This window comes from Haliotis asinina, chromosome 1, assembly GCF_037392515.1.
Source record: "Haliotis asinina isolate JCU_RB_2024 chromosome 1, JCU_Hal_asi_v2, whole genome shotgun sequence".
Taxonomy (NCBI): domain Eukaryota; kingdom Metazoa; phylum Mollusca; class Gastropoda; order Lepetellida; family Haliotidae; genus Haliotis; species Haliotis asinina.
Window position 1 is genome coordinate 59,420,142 of NC_090280.1, and position 17,516 is coordinate 59,437,657.

Sequence of the window (17,516 nt, forward strand, 5' to 3'; positions counted from 1 at the left end):
GCACAAGCCGGGGAATACTTGATAAACATCTGACTATTCTGAGAGGAGACAAGGAACTTAATTTCTTGAACTCTTTTGCTTGTGTTCACTTAATACCGTATATTATGTTGTTGTTTTTTCACCTTCGTGGTTTGGTTGATACAAGCATACTGGACAGGTTTAAATATGTATCAAGAGGGGCAAGAATTCTCTTTTCGTTTAGTAACGATTCCTGTTTTGTATTTTACAGCACGACTTCCGGATTTTATCCTAATTATTTCGTTCATATGTGTTCATTTGATGTGTGATTTTTTATTATGCTTTGTGTCTATATTGTCATACTTTCGACGCTGATAGAACATTTGGTAAATAAAAGTCTTTGAGAGTCATAATCCGCCCCGATCGAACTTTTATGTTAACCCGCGATTAGAGTTACCTGCTCTTGACTATCACGAAAACTGTGCACAAACTCAGGTCACAACCCCAGCTCCTTTCAACGATGGGAAAGCGGTACTATTGTGATTACTGCGATAAATCTTTTGCTGATAATGCGACCAATAGGAAGAATCATTTGATGGGTGTATATCACCAAAAACAGAAGAAAGCTCATTACGATTCTTTCATAAAAAGAGGTAACTGAATAACTGACCATGAATTGATGAATAAACTGGTAATCTACCTCAGATCAGAGACCATATAATTATTATATGGTCTCTGCTCAGATATCCAGTCCTTTGAGCCAAGGCCACCAGGCCTATATGCTTCAACCCTACAATATCCCTTACTTGCTGAACTATTTTTAAATATCCCAAATGATGACGTTATGTCAAGAAAAGAATACCAGATTTAGAATGGATCCCTAGTAGCTTTATGTCATAAAAAATTATTCTATTTCCTTGGATTGTAGATTGCCTCGTGATGTTGCATCTTTGTGAACTATTGACAGTTTTCAATCTGACTTAGTAAGGTTGGAATATAAGTCAAGTTTGCTTTGAATGTGCCCAGCATTTATGGTGGTATAAACAAAATTTGTTGCGTACAGGGGCCAAAGTATGCATACCTTTTTTAAATTTTAAACTGAATGTATTTTCAGTTATAACAAGGATATTCTATTTAACCTTTACACAAATATGTTTTTATTCATTTATTATATTTTCTTTTCTTTCTTTTTTGGGGGGTAGATTGAGGGGCTGAGGGGCGATACCTGTCATTGTATATATGTGTATGTATGTGTATGTTGGTTACAGGAAACTTTGCTTGTAGGTGTTGACAACATGGTAAACACCTTAGACCTTTGGTGGCACACCACGTGAACTAACACACTGTTAGACACCTAACTAGAATGCTGTTGAAAATGACATGATTTAAACTCACCTCAACTCATTCTTTCATTTGTGTTTCTAGCATCTTTGTTTTTGTTGCAGATCCAGCCAAGATCTTAGCAGAGTCCTCCAAACTGCCTTTGTGCCACAACTTCAGAACTACAGGTACAGTGTAATTTTAAAGTAGAGACTTATCCGTGATAACCTCATTTGTCCATTGTCTGCCTCAGTTCCCAGCAATCACCAGTAAACGTGCATTTGGTATATTTTATCCATATTGCGAAACACTGTCATGACTGCAGAAACAAGGCAAAACATGAAATGATTACTTCTGTACCACAAGTACCAGTCATAGGTAATATCAAATGTAAATTCATTCAGACACTGAAAGACATTTACATGTACAGTGTACTTCACTCCAGTTGTCAGGGGTTCAAAGTTTGTTTAAAAAGTCACTTGCCACAAGGCAAGTAACTTGTCCTGACTAATTTTCCAGTTGCCCTGAGGTTTTTGATATAGTCATGGTGATGTAGTTATAAAAGAATGTATCAATATGATATTTGATTAAAATGTTTACTGGACTATTTATCTAGAAGTGATAAAATAGCAAAGAAAGATAACTCTACTTCATTATCATTGCCAAATTTAATAGCTACATTTTGAGCATATATGAAATGAAATTTAAGTTTATTTGGTGTTTGAAACTGTTAACAGAAATTATCAAGTCGTCCACAGACAAGTAAGACACCATTATTTGATTGCCCAAAATGAAAACTGACTTGTTCCTGGCGTCGGGCATTGAGATTTTTTAACCCAAGTTGGGGGACCAAGCATGAAGCTGAAGTATTAGAAGTTCCCTCAGCACAGTGGCCTAAATTGAACTAATGGTGATCTATAAGTTAAACTCAATTGTTTTGTGTTGTTAAATAATGAATTTGTATTTTAAAAAGATCTGAAACTAGTTTTAAAAATATATACTGTTATAATCTGCTGTTGAATGTCTACAAATACAGTCCTTAGTCAAGTTAGCAAATGTCAGATATTCCTTTCTTAGTAACTTACTAGGTATTCTGTTCAAATCTGTACTGACATTTGAATATTTTATTTATTCACACACTCAAATCCCAAGTTGGGGGACCAAGCATGAAGCTGAAGTATTAGAAGTTCCCTCAGCACAGTGGCCTAAATTGAACTAATGGTGATCTATAAGTTAAACTCAATTGTTTTGTGTTGTTAAATAATGAATTGGTATTTTAAAAAGATCTCAAACTAGTTTTAAAAATATATACTGTTATAATCTGCTGTTGAATGCCTGCAAATACAGTCCTTAGTCAAGTTAGCAAATGTCAGATATTCCTTTCTTAGTAACTTACTAGGTATTCTGTTCAAATCTGTACTGACATGTGAATATTTTATTTATTCACACACTCAAATCATTGCCATATGGGCAAGAACCACAGATAGCAGTATGTAACTGGGGTGATGCCTCCATTATTTAGTGTACTGTATCTAATAAATATGTCATTTTCAAGTTTTCTGAGTACCACCTTCATTGCAGTACCGCCTTCATACCTGTATTTCAGAAGTGATAACCTTGCATACAATCACACGCAGCTAGTGTAAATCCAGCTGGGGGACCATGCAAGAAGTTGACACGTTATTAAGTTACCACAGTCCCCAATATGGTGTGCTAAAATAAATTTCTTAGCAATCTATGGCTCATTTTATCATGTTTATATTGTGTTGTTGAATAATCATTAGGCATTATAGAGTAATGTCAAGCTAGTTTTGAATGTATCTTTGATAATTTGTTTGTTATACCGTTCTTCAGTGGTAGCTTTTTATATAGTATAAATTCATTTATCCTGATTGTGTTATTTGTTGCAAAACAAGGGCAAGTTACTGTTGTTAGCCAGTAGTCCTGGTATGGTTATTGTGATAGAATAGAGATATAGTAAAACGTGAAAAAAACTTTAAATGTCTTTCATAACTGGTGTTTTTTGTTTAAAGCTTCACTGGATACATACTTTTCTTCTTCCAGGAGAATGTCATTTTGGTGTCAACTGTCGATGGTCGCATGTAACGGACAAAGTTAGGGAAGAGCTTGAGAATGAGAGTGAGTATCTGTCCCCATGCTTTATCGTATTTAGGGATTCATTCATTTGGAAAGTAAGTTCAGTTCTATGAAGGTTTACATTTTCCACATCTAAGGAACTATTACATATAGCCCATGGATGTGGAGCTGAATGACACCCAAGTGTATGTAACAATCTATCTTTCATCCACGAGAGTAACACAGACTTTTGTCTTTCTCCTTCAGTCAGGAGTAAGAGAGAGGCCTCCATTAAGCAGAGACAAGAGGAGGAGAAGGTGCCCACGCTGGAGGAATGGCTGGACAAACGGGCCAAGAGACTGAAGACCGAGGATGACACGAAGAGTGGAATCCAAGAACCATCAGATGATGCTGCGTTGTTCCAGCTTCCGGTGTACTCCATACCTCCAAGTCTTGCCAGCATCCCCAACTTGCCCCCATCACTCCTGCCCCCACCCCCAGACGCCTACAAGTATCTACCCCTGGAGGAGTGGGGTTGAGACAAAGAACTGCACAATACTTGTTCAAGTGACCACAGTGCAAGATCATCATCAGTCTAGATGACGATGTAGTATTTACAGCACTTGTGGACCAAATCACAGTTTGGGCAATGCCAATATAACTGTGATCACAAACTGATCAGAGCACACCAGACATTACGATATTGCTCAAAGAAGTTTGGATCTACCAGATTCTTCCATACTGCTGTATACTGTTAATATTCCAATATCTTTTTAGATATTAATGTGACTGTAATTTATCTGTTGTGCCATAACTGTGTTGAATGGATGTATGGATTCACCAACAGTATGGACAGCTACTCACACTATCACTCATTGGTTTGCCTTGACTGTGAACTGAATTACTACTAAGGTTGATGTCAGGCAAGAAACGAAGACACATCATGTAGTGAAAGTTAAGGGATCAGGGTTAACCGTGTGTGACACTTCTGATCACCAGGTTTTGCCCCGTCAATATGGAGTGGTGCTCATGCTGTCTACCTTGGTTTGGCTGGCCAAGGGCCTGTCTCTCAACGCAATCATAGCACTACGACTGTCATAAGTGTGTGTTAAAGTGTTAGAGTTATGTTCACCTGAGTGCTATGACTACTTTGTGGAACATGGCCCAGACTCCGAAGGTCATTCTGATATTTATTGATTTGTTAAATAGTCAGCAAGCCCAACATAAGATCCTGTTAGTCAGTCTCTTCCAACAACATGGGATGATGAAGATCTGTTGTGGATTCTACAACACCATGTGAGTGAGTAGGCTTGGTTAAACACTATCAGAAAGTTTCAGGTACGGCAATGTGGAAGGAAAACCCAAGTGATGTTGGTCTTGCATATCTACCCAGAAGTATGAAACCTAGAAGCAGAGAATGTGTTAACAAATCATGAGATTTGTTGGGCTAGCTACTGATATGGACCATATGTTCGGTAGTGGTTTACTGAACATATATCAAATATGTCTGGTCCCTGTAAGATTGCTGATGGTAAACCATTGACGATCCGGATAGAACTGGTCTTTGTCGTAAGAAGAGGCTACTAAAAAGATCAGGTGGTCAGGCAAACTGATGTGGTTGTCACATATCCTATTTGCATAAGATTGATGCTAATGCAGTTGATCACTGGATTGTGTGGTCTAGAAGAACTCTTTACAGACCACCACCATGTAACTGGAATGTTGCTGTGTTGAATGAGTGCGGTGTTCAAGAACAAAGAAGCAAACAAAGATGAATGCAGCATTCAACAGCAAAATTATAGAAAGGAATCAATGAAAACACATCAGTGATTATAAGATTTATTACTTGTCATATAGTCTGGATCCATTTGTCAATTTCCTGTATGTACAGAAATTCTACAATTCAGTAAATGGACAGAGAACGTATCAACCTCTGCTGTTTCAATCTTGCCATCCTGTTTATGCCAGTGGTGGACCTAGAAGTGGTGCCTTTAAATTTGGTAAAATTTTGATGTTTGTCGAGGTGGGGATTGATATGAACATGGTGATGAAATCAAAGAATGAAACAAAAATTAACTACAAATGAATCATTTCTTTATGTTGAAACACACTCCAATCTGACTTCCTATTCTACTACTACTACTACTAGAAATGGCAATTTGTCTCCATTTTCTAAACAGTAGTGTCAAAATGGGAGATGTCTCAAGAAACTAATAAATGAATATTCACGCCCAAGGTTTGAACACCAAGGTTTGACTATTTTTCAGCAGAAAAGCCTACTTCAGTTCCACGGCAACAAAATCAGCTTCACGGTAACGCTTTCAGCTGTAACAACCTAACAACAACAGCATGTCTTTAATCAACAGTAACTACGAGATATGCTGTGCACAGTAAAACATGCCAACAATGTACATAACAGATGTAAAATTGTAAACAATTTACAGCTTACTTTTGGCAGAAGAGCAATATAAAACTTGACGAAGTGTTAACATCTTAACAATTTACAACATCTATCTGCATAATACATGTAACAAGGCACCATTTGTTACAATTCCAAATTTTTATTTTTAAGCCATTCTGTACTTGAGTTTGACATTACAATAATGATAAAAATTATTCTATACATATTTTCCAGCAGGTGTAACTAAGGCAAACCAAAGCTGCAGAGGACAAGATTACTGTTTCACTATAAAGCTTTGCAGGTGTATTTGTTTAGAATAAGCCAATCTCATCAAAATTATATCTTGTACTACAGTATTGTCTGTCTCTGCATTAAGATCTGATAACTCCACTGAACGGCAAGATAAAAGTTCTTTTTCATGATACCAAATTTGTTGCTAATTTGAACAAACAAAACTTCATGCTAGTTGGTTGATAAGAAAATTAACCTGCCTCATTCCTTGCGTTGGTTGAATCGCCACACAAAGAGCTATCAAAATTAAGATATAGTGTTAACAAGATTGGTAAAATAGAGTTTGATATAGATTCTTAAATTATTTACAAGACATACCAATGATTTACTGAGTCCAATTAGCACAAGGATAGCAGTCTTCTTACATACATAATCTGTACCAGCTCTTAAATATTGTATTCGTTATATGTGAACACTAGTAAAATATTATGACGAGTATTATTCATAATATTTTTCTTCTACATACACAACATTTCAGTTCAACTTACTAGGTTTAAGGGACAAAGATGTAATCTGATTTTGCCTGTTGTGACAAGGTTTTCATGTCAATTTGCACCAAGAGAAAGTTAAGTCAAATCAAATGTATAACAGTGGCATTATTCATATAACACCTTTCAATAATCATATGCAAGATATCCTACAAAAACGTAATAATCAAGATACTTTAGCTGCAAAAAAAAGAAACACTCATTAATTTGCATACCTACGTCGACTGAATAAATTGTGACAGCCTAATGTTATTTTGACTCACTTTTAAGTATGTGGTGTTTGTGCCCATTATGCAATACCTTAGTCACATCACTAGGGTAGTAAGGATTGTATCACATAGATCCAACCCCAGGTCTCTGCAACCACTGTCTGCATCTTTGCCTGCTTGGCTACTCCTTCAAACCTTCTCACTATTAAGTGCACTCAGCCATCACACCTGTTACGTTTACATACACAAAAATAACATTTGGGGGGATTCACCTTAATTCCTAGCAATTTTAGACACCTAAAATACACTGTATGATAATACCATCTGAATGAAAGGCGTCAAAATACGAGATTTAAAGTTTGAAATCAAAATCCAAGCAAAGACAGAAAGCCATATATTTTTTTAAAAAATAAAAAATAGCCACTGAACACATATTTAAAAAAAGTAAATAAGAAGTAGAAAATATTAAAATACATAGTAGTACATCAACAAGGGATGTAAATGGTCTGGAATGTATCTACGAAACTGAGACGTGAGTATGATATGGATACAGAAGGACCGAATATGGCTTAACTATAGTTAAGACGCTAATATACTGAGAAGAACCTGCCCACTGGGTGTGCAGTCATAGCCACTTGTGCTATACCAAGACAAACTGAATGGAGACGTGTAAGTTTATGTAAATATTGTATGGTTGCCGTTTACAACCATATTTTATGTAAGGATAAAACAGATGAATATTGCTTAACTAGGATGCTTACATTCTGAAGGCATCTACAAAACAACCTTAGCGCTAAGGAGACCGAAACTCCCATACCTTAACACAGTCTTTGCGCTAAGGTTTTGTACAACAGCATCCAGGTGTGCAGTAGTTACCACTTGTGTTATATCAAGCTAAACACAGTTCGCACAGATATTTTAACATTACACGGTTGTCATTTAAAGATAAAACACATGAATATGGCTTAACTAGGGCTTAACTTATATACTGAGGATAATCTGCTCATTAGGTGCATATTTGTAACCAATCATGTTCAAACACAAACTGAATGTCACCTTGTAAATTAACATGGATATGCTAATTTGACATGGTTGCCGTCGACAACCATATTTTATATAATAAGATGTAAATCCTGTTTGTATATTTAGATACAAGCTATAGCTAAAGAATGAAAACATTTGTTGGGTGCACATTCTGACTGGTTTGTTCATGGTTCTATACAGAACAATATCAGTAACGGGAGAGCACTCTAACAGAAATGGACACATGGTGATGAATCCAGGTTTCCATGGATACTATATTTATGTTGCAGCAAGACATTAGGCTAATACTGTATATATGTACCTTATAATATGATTTTAGGACCGTTGGCAATTATAAAACCAACAAGTTGTCCATGTTTTTGGTCCTTGAGGTATTAAAAAAATAGATAATTTAAGCATGTTGTTTCCTCTCTTGTCAAATATGAGTTTAGTTGACCATAATGTAAAACCTAAAATTGTACATGTAGCACAAAACATCTGTGGAAATACATGACCCTATGTTTACAAGATAGTCACACTATATTGTATCTCTTGGGCACTAACTACAGTACCAAGCATGAAAATACTTCAATGATACAGTACATTCGTTTGATCATATTTTAAATGTTTTCGTATTTCATTGCAAAAGATAAAATGACACTTATGCTGACCAACCTGCATGTTTGGGACACAATTCTTTTTCTGTTAAACTTGGTTTGGCATATATGGTAAACAGTAAACATAATTAGTTTGTTTACCAATAGAATGGTCTAAAATTCCATGGAGACAGTTGAAAAACACAAAAAATAATTCCCAGAAGTAAATTTATTCTATTTGACTTTACTTAAAACCTCAAACTTCAAACAATATGGAAGCATTAATGCAAAACGACACTAAATGGTTTCTTTGGTTTTGCAAAATAAAGACTTTATGCATATTAATCATTTCTTACAGTGGTCATAAAAAGTCTTGCTGTTAATTTATTTTCTCCAGATATTAATATTCAGAAAAAGTTGTCTTCCTTTTCCTAACTTCAGTATTTTTGTCAGTCTTGTTAACAAACAAATATACGGTTTAAATGAGTGAGTGAGTTTAGTTTTAAGTTATGGGCTTCACAAAGTCACAAGCAAACGCTTCAACCACTAGGCTACCCCACCTGCCCATGAGATTTAAGTCCAACCTGTCCTCTGACTTACATTCAGATATTTGTTTATACCGAAGAGAAGTGAGCAAGTACATAAATAGAACACAATTTGAGGAACTGGTTACAGTGCTTTAACATAAATAGTAGTCATCAAGTATAACATGAATGATAATACTGAAAGATGGACTAAATCACAGATGTGTATACATGATAACAAGTCACTAAAATTGCTGAAAAGCCCATTAGATTGAGAGTAATTCTATAAAGACCGTTACATATGCTACTCTCATAACTAAATATATAACACACACAATGTTATTTTTCAAACTGATAGGTATATTTCAATTCAAATTTGTTTTCCACAAAACATTTGAGCTAAACAAAATAAATCATTGTGTCGAAATAATAGGTTTGAGCTTAAGTAAACAATTTCTATTTGAGAGAAATCATGAGTATCCAGTTGGTTACTCATCACATTAATTTTATTTAGTTATGATGGTTATAATGCTAGTACTAGTTAGTTATAAGTGAAGTTATTAACTAAGTGCTGTTCTATATAAAGTTGGCACAAGAAATTCACTTATCAATATATGTTTGTTAGTTATATAATCATATCATACTCTCTGATCTGACAAAATATGTGATGCCCATTTGATGAATAAATCATAAAAATAAACATAAGTTAATTTGTCAATTTTAATATAAATCAATTAGATACATCAACAGATATGAATACAGGTCTTACACATTTGCTGACTTTAGATTAATTCTGTAACCAAATATTTCTTGAGTATCATTAGCAATGTTCCAAGCACACCTGTCTGTCCAAAACGAGCCTAAGCCAAGACGTTCAAACATATCATCAGATCACTAGAAAAACATCCATGCGAGATGACCAATGCTAATAAATAACACATTGGGACTTGAATTGGCGCCAGTGATGTGTTAAGAAACTGACATACTAGACAACCCATCAGACATTTACGGCTAAAGAAGAAAAAATAAGTCTCCTGTACTGAGAGAAAAAGGGTGGCATATTGTTGCAGGTGTGGGTGGTGGGTATGACTATATTGTCTGAAGATAATTTAATTCAAGGGCACAGTAATAAGGAAATGGATACACTAGGCGATGATACACTAGGCCCTCTTGATGCGAGCATGTTGTGAATCAATTCAGATCCTGACATATCTATATCTAAAAACATTGAGTACTGGAATCCATTCAGATAAAACTTTGAAAGATATTCCTTTACCAACCTAAAGAGGTATCTTGTCCTAGGACACTCATTCCAGTCTTCCTGACACTGAACACTGGTCATCCTATGTTTTGAAGTGGAACAATTTTTATGGATAGACAACTTCTTTATTGCAACAAATGCCATGTCTATCAATAGAAAGTGTTCGTCTTCATCATACCAGCTTCTAAATGCCACTTAAAAAAGAAATCCTTTGATTTTATTAAATTGGGCAAATCCTTCCCGTCACTTAATTCAGCCACCCTGTATTTGACTTAGACAAAGTATCCCTTTGCATTACTGAATACATGTGTCTCTGCTTTGAAATACATGTAAAGAAGCAGGCTTGTTTCTCTTTCCGAAATGCATCTCTTGAGTACATGCAGCCCACATCTTTGTTTGGAAGCTGTGTTCAGTGCAGTGTGAACCTGATCTGTTCATCTGTTCAACTGGAGGACTTCAGTCTTTGAACCACAAACAGTGTCACCTCCTACTTCCTGGAACTGGATTGCTGTCTGCACCTAAGACAGACCCTCCATCCTTGAGCACAACCATATCCATCTGCATTATATATATTTTATGTGGTTGCACTCTGAAATATAACTTCATAGCACTTTAACTTTAGACCACTATGTAAGCTGTGTAATATCTACATCTCTCATCATATATGCTTGTAATTGGATGTACTATTATCTACAACAGTGTCTGTTTGCCTTACTGCAGTTGACCCAGTATCTACTTCTAGTGCAGTGAAATCCTTCAATTGTACTGTATTGAAATCCTTCTCTTGTACTGTAATGAAATCCTTCGATCACACTGTAGCTGCAATTTCAGTATCCACTATGAATCACATCTAGTGCTGTGAAATCATTCCATTGTACTGTAGTGAAATACTTCATTTGTACTTCAGAGAAATCTTTTGATTACACTGCAGCTGAAACCTCATTATCCACTGTGAATCACTTCTAGTGCTGTGAAATCCTTCATTGGAAAAGTAGTGAAATCCTTCAATTGTACTAAGTGAAAAGTTCAGAATCCACAGTGCTTCTCTTATGACTGTAAAATCCTTCCATTTTTCACTACAAGTAAATCCTTCAGTTCTACACAACACTGTTTGCAAACATTCTGTACATCATTATGACTTCTCTGCATCTTTCCGAATGACCATCTTTCTCCCTTTCATTTACCACAATCCAATCCTTCAATTCCAGCATTTGCCACCATGTATTCACTGGAGATAATTCCTCAGAAATCTGTCCAAGGTTGTCACAAAGAAAGAAGGTTTCCCTGCAAGTCCACTTCATGTCCAAGTGTAAATGGAAAACAGTAACAGGGTGTTGAAGTAACTAAATCGACGATGAGATATGACATCGAAATGTACAACACAATGCTGATACGTATAGCGGACGGCCGATGTGGATAGATCAGCGAGATATGACGACACACACACAATCTGTTGCACTTGGCCCAATGGTAACCTGAAGAGCTGTACCAGGCTCGCACGCCTCACATCTACTGCTATGCTTCACCTGAAATGGACAACAAAACTGTCACTTTCATTTCATCTTACATCATGTTCATATCATGAGTGAGTGAGCGGAGTTGTATGCCGCACTCAGCAATATTTACCATATATATGGCAGCAGTCTGTAAATAATCAACCAGACCAGACAATGCAGGGATTAACTGTTGTATTCTGAGAATCGAACCATATGCAATATATTAATGTGTCTAAAATGGAGTCTCTTTACTTAAATTTGGAATTCATTATCAATGCAAGATGTGCTTAATGGAATACATTTTAAGCCAGGCAACATAATAGTCAACAACTATACATTTTATATGATCGTAATAAAGAGAGTGAGTAAAAATTATGCAGCTTTTAGCAATATTCCAGCAATATCACTGTGAGGGACACCAGACACAGGTTTCACAAACTGTACCACTGTGGGGAATCAAACTCATGTTTTTGGTGTTACAAGCAAACACCTTATCCACTAGGCCACCCCTCTAGATACAGATTTTGGCTGGTTGACTCACAAGCATGACGTTATGAGCATTGTCCCTTGAATCAGTCTACAGGATACAAGGACATGTCAACCAAGTCAGTAAGCCTGACCTCCCAATCCTGTTAGTCGCCTCTTACAACAAGCATAGGCTGCTGAAGATCAATTCTAGCCATGATGTTCATGAATTCAGACTGACACTAGACATGAATATTACATTGGGGGATTCTACTGATACACATGAGCTAAGATAGCTAAGATTAGACAGGAGCTTCAACACATGACATGATCATGCTATGCGCAAAAATACTTAATAGAAGTGATATTTGTTATTACAAGATGTAAAATATACAGTCTGTGACTTAAACCAGTTGTCCAGAGCCCGGGTCTAGTAAAATTCCATTTGGTCAAGTGAAGTTAGCTAATAACTGTCCACATAGCTACAATAAACTCTACTAAATATATAATGTTTATCATTATGTTTCAGCCAAAAGACTCATGAGTTTAGTACAGACTGTATACTGTAAACAGCCAAATTTTCGCGACCTTTTAATTTTCGCAAACTTCACGTCAGAGAATAAAAACACGCGATAATATAGATATTTCATTCACTTTATTCAGATAAGTCAACAACATAAAAACAATACAAGTGTACACTGCTCATTCATGTGTCATCGCTGGGCTAATCTGAATTAACACATGTCACTTACTGATCCTCTTACTAACAGTTTTCACAAGAGATTAGCTTTTTGCCAACCCCTCAGAACAATGTCTTTCTGTTTGGAGAGCTTGTCCAGACATTTCACTACCCACCGTGCATGTACAGGCTTCATAACACTGATTCGCAAGTCTATGGTTTCATTGATGTTTGTCTTGCAATTGGCACTACCTTCTCTGCATACCACTGTGTTAATCTACGTAGGCAGTCACATCACGTGAGAAGATATCATTTTGTTTTCATTGCTCTAACACCCGGATAAAGTGATCTAGGTTTGATATCAGTTACATTTGTTTTTAAATCACTACGCAAATCTGTTTATCTTATAACAACTCACTGATCACACCCCTGGGTGTTGTGTTAAAACATTCAGAGACGCCCTCTGTTACAAGATCACATGTTTGTCACGTGACCGGTCTTTTTCATGGCTGAATGAAAGATATATTGATCAATATTCTGCTTCAAAACCTTAGTCATGTATAGTACCCTTTAGACCTATATCTCAGGTATTTATACTGTATTGCATTTGTCAATATATTGGTCAACTAGCACCTCGCAAAAATAAGAAGGCGCGAAAAGGTTTAGTGCCCGTCACTCGCGAAAATTTAAAGGCGCGGAAATAAGACAGTTTACAGTATATATTTTTGTATATGGATATAACATATTTATCATTCATAACAGCACCGGACCAAATATTATGCAAAAGAAAATTCCAAAAGTTTTCATATTAAGAAGTATTGTGTTGTTATGGAAACAAACAATCACATGAAGAAACAATGCAAGTTCAGAAGGCAAAAAAGCCAAGATGTTACATGTTATAGATGGCGATACAATTGCAGAATGTGTCGATTTACCATGTCTTTAAATACACCTCTCCCACCATGGAAGGTACTATGCTGAAAATTGAAATTGCTGAATTACTTTTTAGTCCATGGAAGACTGATTGTTCTCTTAATTATCCATACCAAATTTCAACAGAATTATTTCACCACATATGATAACATTTTTTTAACTTGAAAATGCATTATAATAATTACAATATTAATGATGTTACATCTTGATGACTTGGATGTGTGCAACTGCGCCTATATTAAAAAGTGAGAGAGATTAACGTAATGTGACCTTAAACAATATTTCTTATATATATATATATATTTAAATATATGAGCTTGTCAGAATACCTGGATTGATGTGCGCATCACATGTTTACCAATTTTGTGTTTGTTTTGTTTGCTTGTTACTTGTTTAAACCACATTATTCCAGTAGTAGCCCTGCTATAACATGGCTGTCTGTAAATCATTGAGTATGGACCAGAGGGTCCAACTGTTTACGTCACAATGTACCGACTGCAAGGACTTACACCAACTAAGTCAGCAAGTCTGACAATCCGATCCTATCAATCGCCTGTTGTGGCAAACATGGGTTGACAAAGAGCAAGTTTAACCTTGGACCCCTTTTGTGAAACCTGCAGTTACTGTGGTGGTACATTAAGAGCACAAATAAGGGGGAATCTGGGGCTCAAACCATTGATCATATGGTTCTGATGCGACAAAGGGAGATAACTGCACAGACAGATGAACTATATTAGAACAAATGGACTAGTAGAAAATGTAGAAAAGAAATTGTACCAAGTGACTTACTACAGTCTATATCGTTGAACCTAGGACTGTGAGGTGTATCTTCGTGAGAGGCACTGGTCACTGATGTTGACCGACTCCCCCGCTCCCCTAGTGGAGCCTGATTATGACTGGCTAAGAAGCTGTCTATGTCTTCGTCTGACAGGTCATCAAGGTCATCACTGAAACAAAGAAAACAAATACTCTAATCTTTGCCCTACAAATGTCATGAGCCCATGTAGAAAGAAGGGGATTTACAATCATCTTGGTACCACATTCATTTAGCAGAACAGGTTTCTGAAGTATCGCTTGACTGTCCAGAGAAGAGTGAGTCAGCTGATTTAAGAAGCATTGTTTCAGTTATGTTGACAAATGCTGAAACAATGCAAAGAAATTGTGATCACATCATAAATATGTAATCCAAGTCTTCTGCACGTGAAATTTTCATTACAATCCTGAATCATTTCAAAATTTATTGTTTTTTCATATGTTACTGTTTTAAGGTACTTTTTAAAATTAAGTAGATCAGAATCCATGTGTCCAGAACATGCATACAAAATACTTTCTGAGTGTTTTTATTATTTTTTAGCATAAAACAGGCCAACAGGCACCGATACAGTTATGTTACTGAATATTTTGCTTCAAGTTTCAGGAGATGGGGCATCAGATAGTGGTACTGACCTGTCTGACATTAGACTGTCATCACTGTCCAGGTCCTCCTCCAGGGCAGCCTGCAGGTCATTGATCCTCTTGAAGGCCAGTTTCAGGTCAGACTGGTTCTGAATAGCATCCACCTCCAGCTCCTCTACTCGGCTGTCCTGTATCAACAGCATGAGGATGTGAAGCCCAGAACCTCGCATTTGTCTTTGTTTGTTGTTTTACGCCACTCAGCAATATTCTAGCTATATCTGTACATACTTGAGTGTACACCACACAATCCAGTGATCAACACCATGAGCATCAATGTACACAATTGGGATGAAACTATATATGTGAAACAAATCAGTGAGTCTGACCATCTGATCTCATTAGTCACATCTTACAAGCATGGGATGCTAAAGACCAACTCTAACCCAAATTTTCATGCGTCATGAAATTCGTAACAACCAAGCCTCGGTATTTGGCAACACAACAACCCACTGAGTACAAGACTAACAAACAGAATACATTGTTGGACACAGGGTATTCATTACCATGCACTGACATAAACTAGACTGTTCTCAATTTTGACGTATTTTGCAATTCACTGTTATCGTTTGGAGACAAAATAAAACAGCAATGACAGACTACAAAGAGATTGTCGTAACATCTAGTAAAACATCTTGACAATAGAGTAGTATTATTACTTAGAACTGGATTACACTTCAACAAAGAAAGATCTTCCTTGCCATGTCAGAATTATCTGCCCTTGATTGTTAATTTTCTTACTTGTCGGACTCTTAGATACACTGCATATTAATGTTGATTAAACTTCTTACCAGTTCCTGTTTCTTATTGCAGGCATCAAATTCTTTCTTCTGGGAGTCTGTCAACTCTTCCCGGAGTTCTCGCAGCTGTTTCTGAAGACGCTTCATAGACTCCTCTATCTGCATTTTGGCCATGACAGCGTCTCCTTTCTCAGTCTTCTCCTTCTCCAGCTGTTCCTTTAACCGGGACAGCTGGACCTGAACATCAACAGACATTCAGTAACTCATCCACATAGTCACATGATCATGACACATAGCCGCAACACTGATGAAAAACATTCAGTCCAAGTTAGCTCACAGGTTTTCTTATTTGTTGTTCAACATTCAGCAGTTTTTCAGCTGTATGACAACAGTCTGTAAATAATAGAGTCTAGACCAGACAATTATCATCATAGGTTATTTATATGGTGCACATATCCACACAACTAGTGCATGTTCAGGTTGCTGGTGTTATCAATCTCAACTCCCTGAGGATTATACAACTCTTTCAGCCACTGGGTGTACTGAGTTATTGCAGCTTTCCCATCCTAGCAAGGTACCCATTCACAGCTGGGTGGACTGGGACACAACCCAGTGAAAATCCATCTACACAAATGGAATATGATGACATATGTCAACCAAGTCAGTGAGTTTGATCACCCAATCCTCTTTAACATGCTAGCCCACTTGGATACCATGTTTCAGTACAATGTGGAATCCCAACTGTTCAGTATACTGACTCCCAACTGGACCAGTCCTAGTTCCATCGCTTTAACCCAAGTCATCAGGCTAGGTAACAACAAGTACAGTCATCCCTCGCCATAACACGGGTCTGTGGTAAGTGGAAGTTGTACGTGCATGGAATGAGGTAATGCCAATCACTCACGCTGTCTCCGTTGTTTCTGTCAACGGTAGTAATGAATAAAATTGGGATTGAATTTAATCACATAAAATGTTATTCATGACACCATACGTCCTCAGACGACTGTTTTTTACCACACTACAGCACGGTATGTTGCCTCACAGCAAACATTGCAAGTACTGGTCATAACTCGACTGATGTCTTTCAGAAGTTACTACTATGATGTAGATATGATTATTATTTTTGATGGGAGCCACGGATTACCCCGCAGTTTAACCGAATCCGCAGTATTGCACAGCGTGTTATTGCGAGGGATGACTGTATCATTAGGAATGTAGATGTTCAATATGACTGCAATCTAAGCCATAACATTCAAGTCTACTACTGTGACAAAGACTTTTGGCAATATTTTCTGTAAATATTGATGCCGTTCCATTTAGGAGTATTATGTGATCATTCTTGACCATAAGAAATTTTACTACAATAAATTTAAAGCTTTTGGTGAGGTGAGGTGAAATGGTGTTTAACGTCATGCTTAAGATTATTTCACTCACGTGACAACATGCTTGTATGTGTGGCTGCTTGTACAAGCCCAGACTTAATCTGGTGTTTAGTGCTGAGAAACCATACCAAGGTGAAACATGAATATCCTACTCAGATACATTATACTGACTCTGAGGCGACCAGTCCTTGTTGTACCCATTAATGCTGAGTAGCAGGTAAG

The 17,516-nt window shown here is 36.7% G+C and overlaps 2 protein-coding genes across 3 annotated transcripts in view; one reads left to right on the plus strand and one right to left on the minus strand.

Moving 5' to 3' along the window:
* The first annotated feature begins 419 nt into the window (after positions 1 to 419).
* LOC137295220 (zinc finger matrin-type protein 5-like) lies at positions 420 to 5,280 on the plus strand. Its single transcript, XM_067826542.1, has 4 exons — positions 420 to 611; positions 1,404 to 1,466; positions 3,343 to 3,417; positions 3,622 to 5,280. Exons 1-4 carry the CDS (start codon positions 479 to 481, stop codon positions 3,891 to 3,893), a joined length of 543 nt encoding a protein of 180 aa, XP_067682643.1. The 5' UTR covers positions 420 to 478; the 3' UTR covers positions 3,894 to 5,280.
* Positions 5,281 to 9,963: 4,683 nt separating this feature from the next.
* The window catches only part of LOC137295192 (unconventional myosin-XVIIIa-like), a 124,184-nt gene continuing 116,631 nt past the window's right edge, over positions 9,964 to 17,516 (minus strand). For both annotated transcript variants that reach the window (XM_067826521.1, XM_067826515.1), the window contains exons 36-39: positions 15,964 to 16,149; positions 15,167 to 15,303; positions 14,510 to 14,667; positions 9,964 to 11,673 (exon numbers count right to left, since the gene is read on the minus strand). In XM_067826521.1, the coding sequence (XP_067682622.1) occupies positions 11,663 to 11,673; positions 14,510 to 14,667; positions 15,167 to 15,303; positions 15,964 to 16,149 (492 nt within the window). In that variant the 3' untranslated portion in view covers positions 9,964 to 11,662. The remainder of the gene's footprint in view (positions 11,674 to 14,509; positions 14,668 to 15,166; positions 15,304 to 15,963; positions 16,150 to 17,516) is intronic.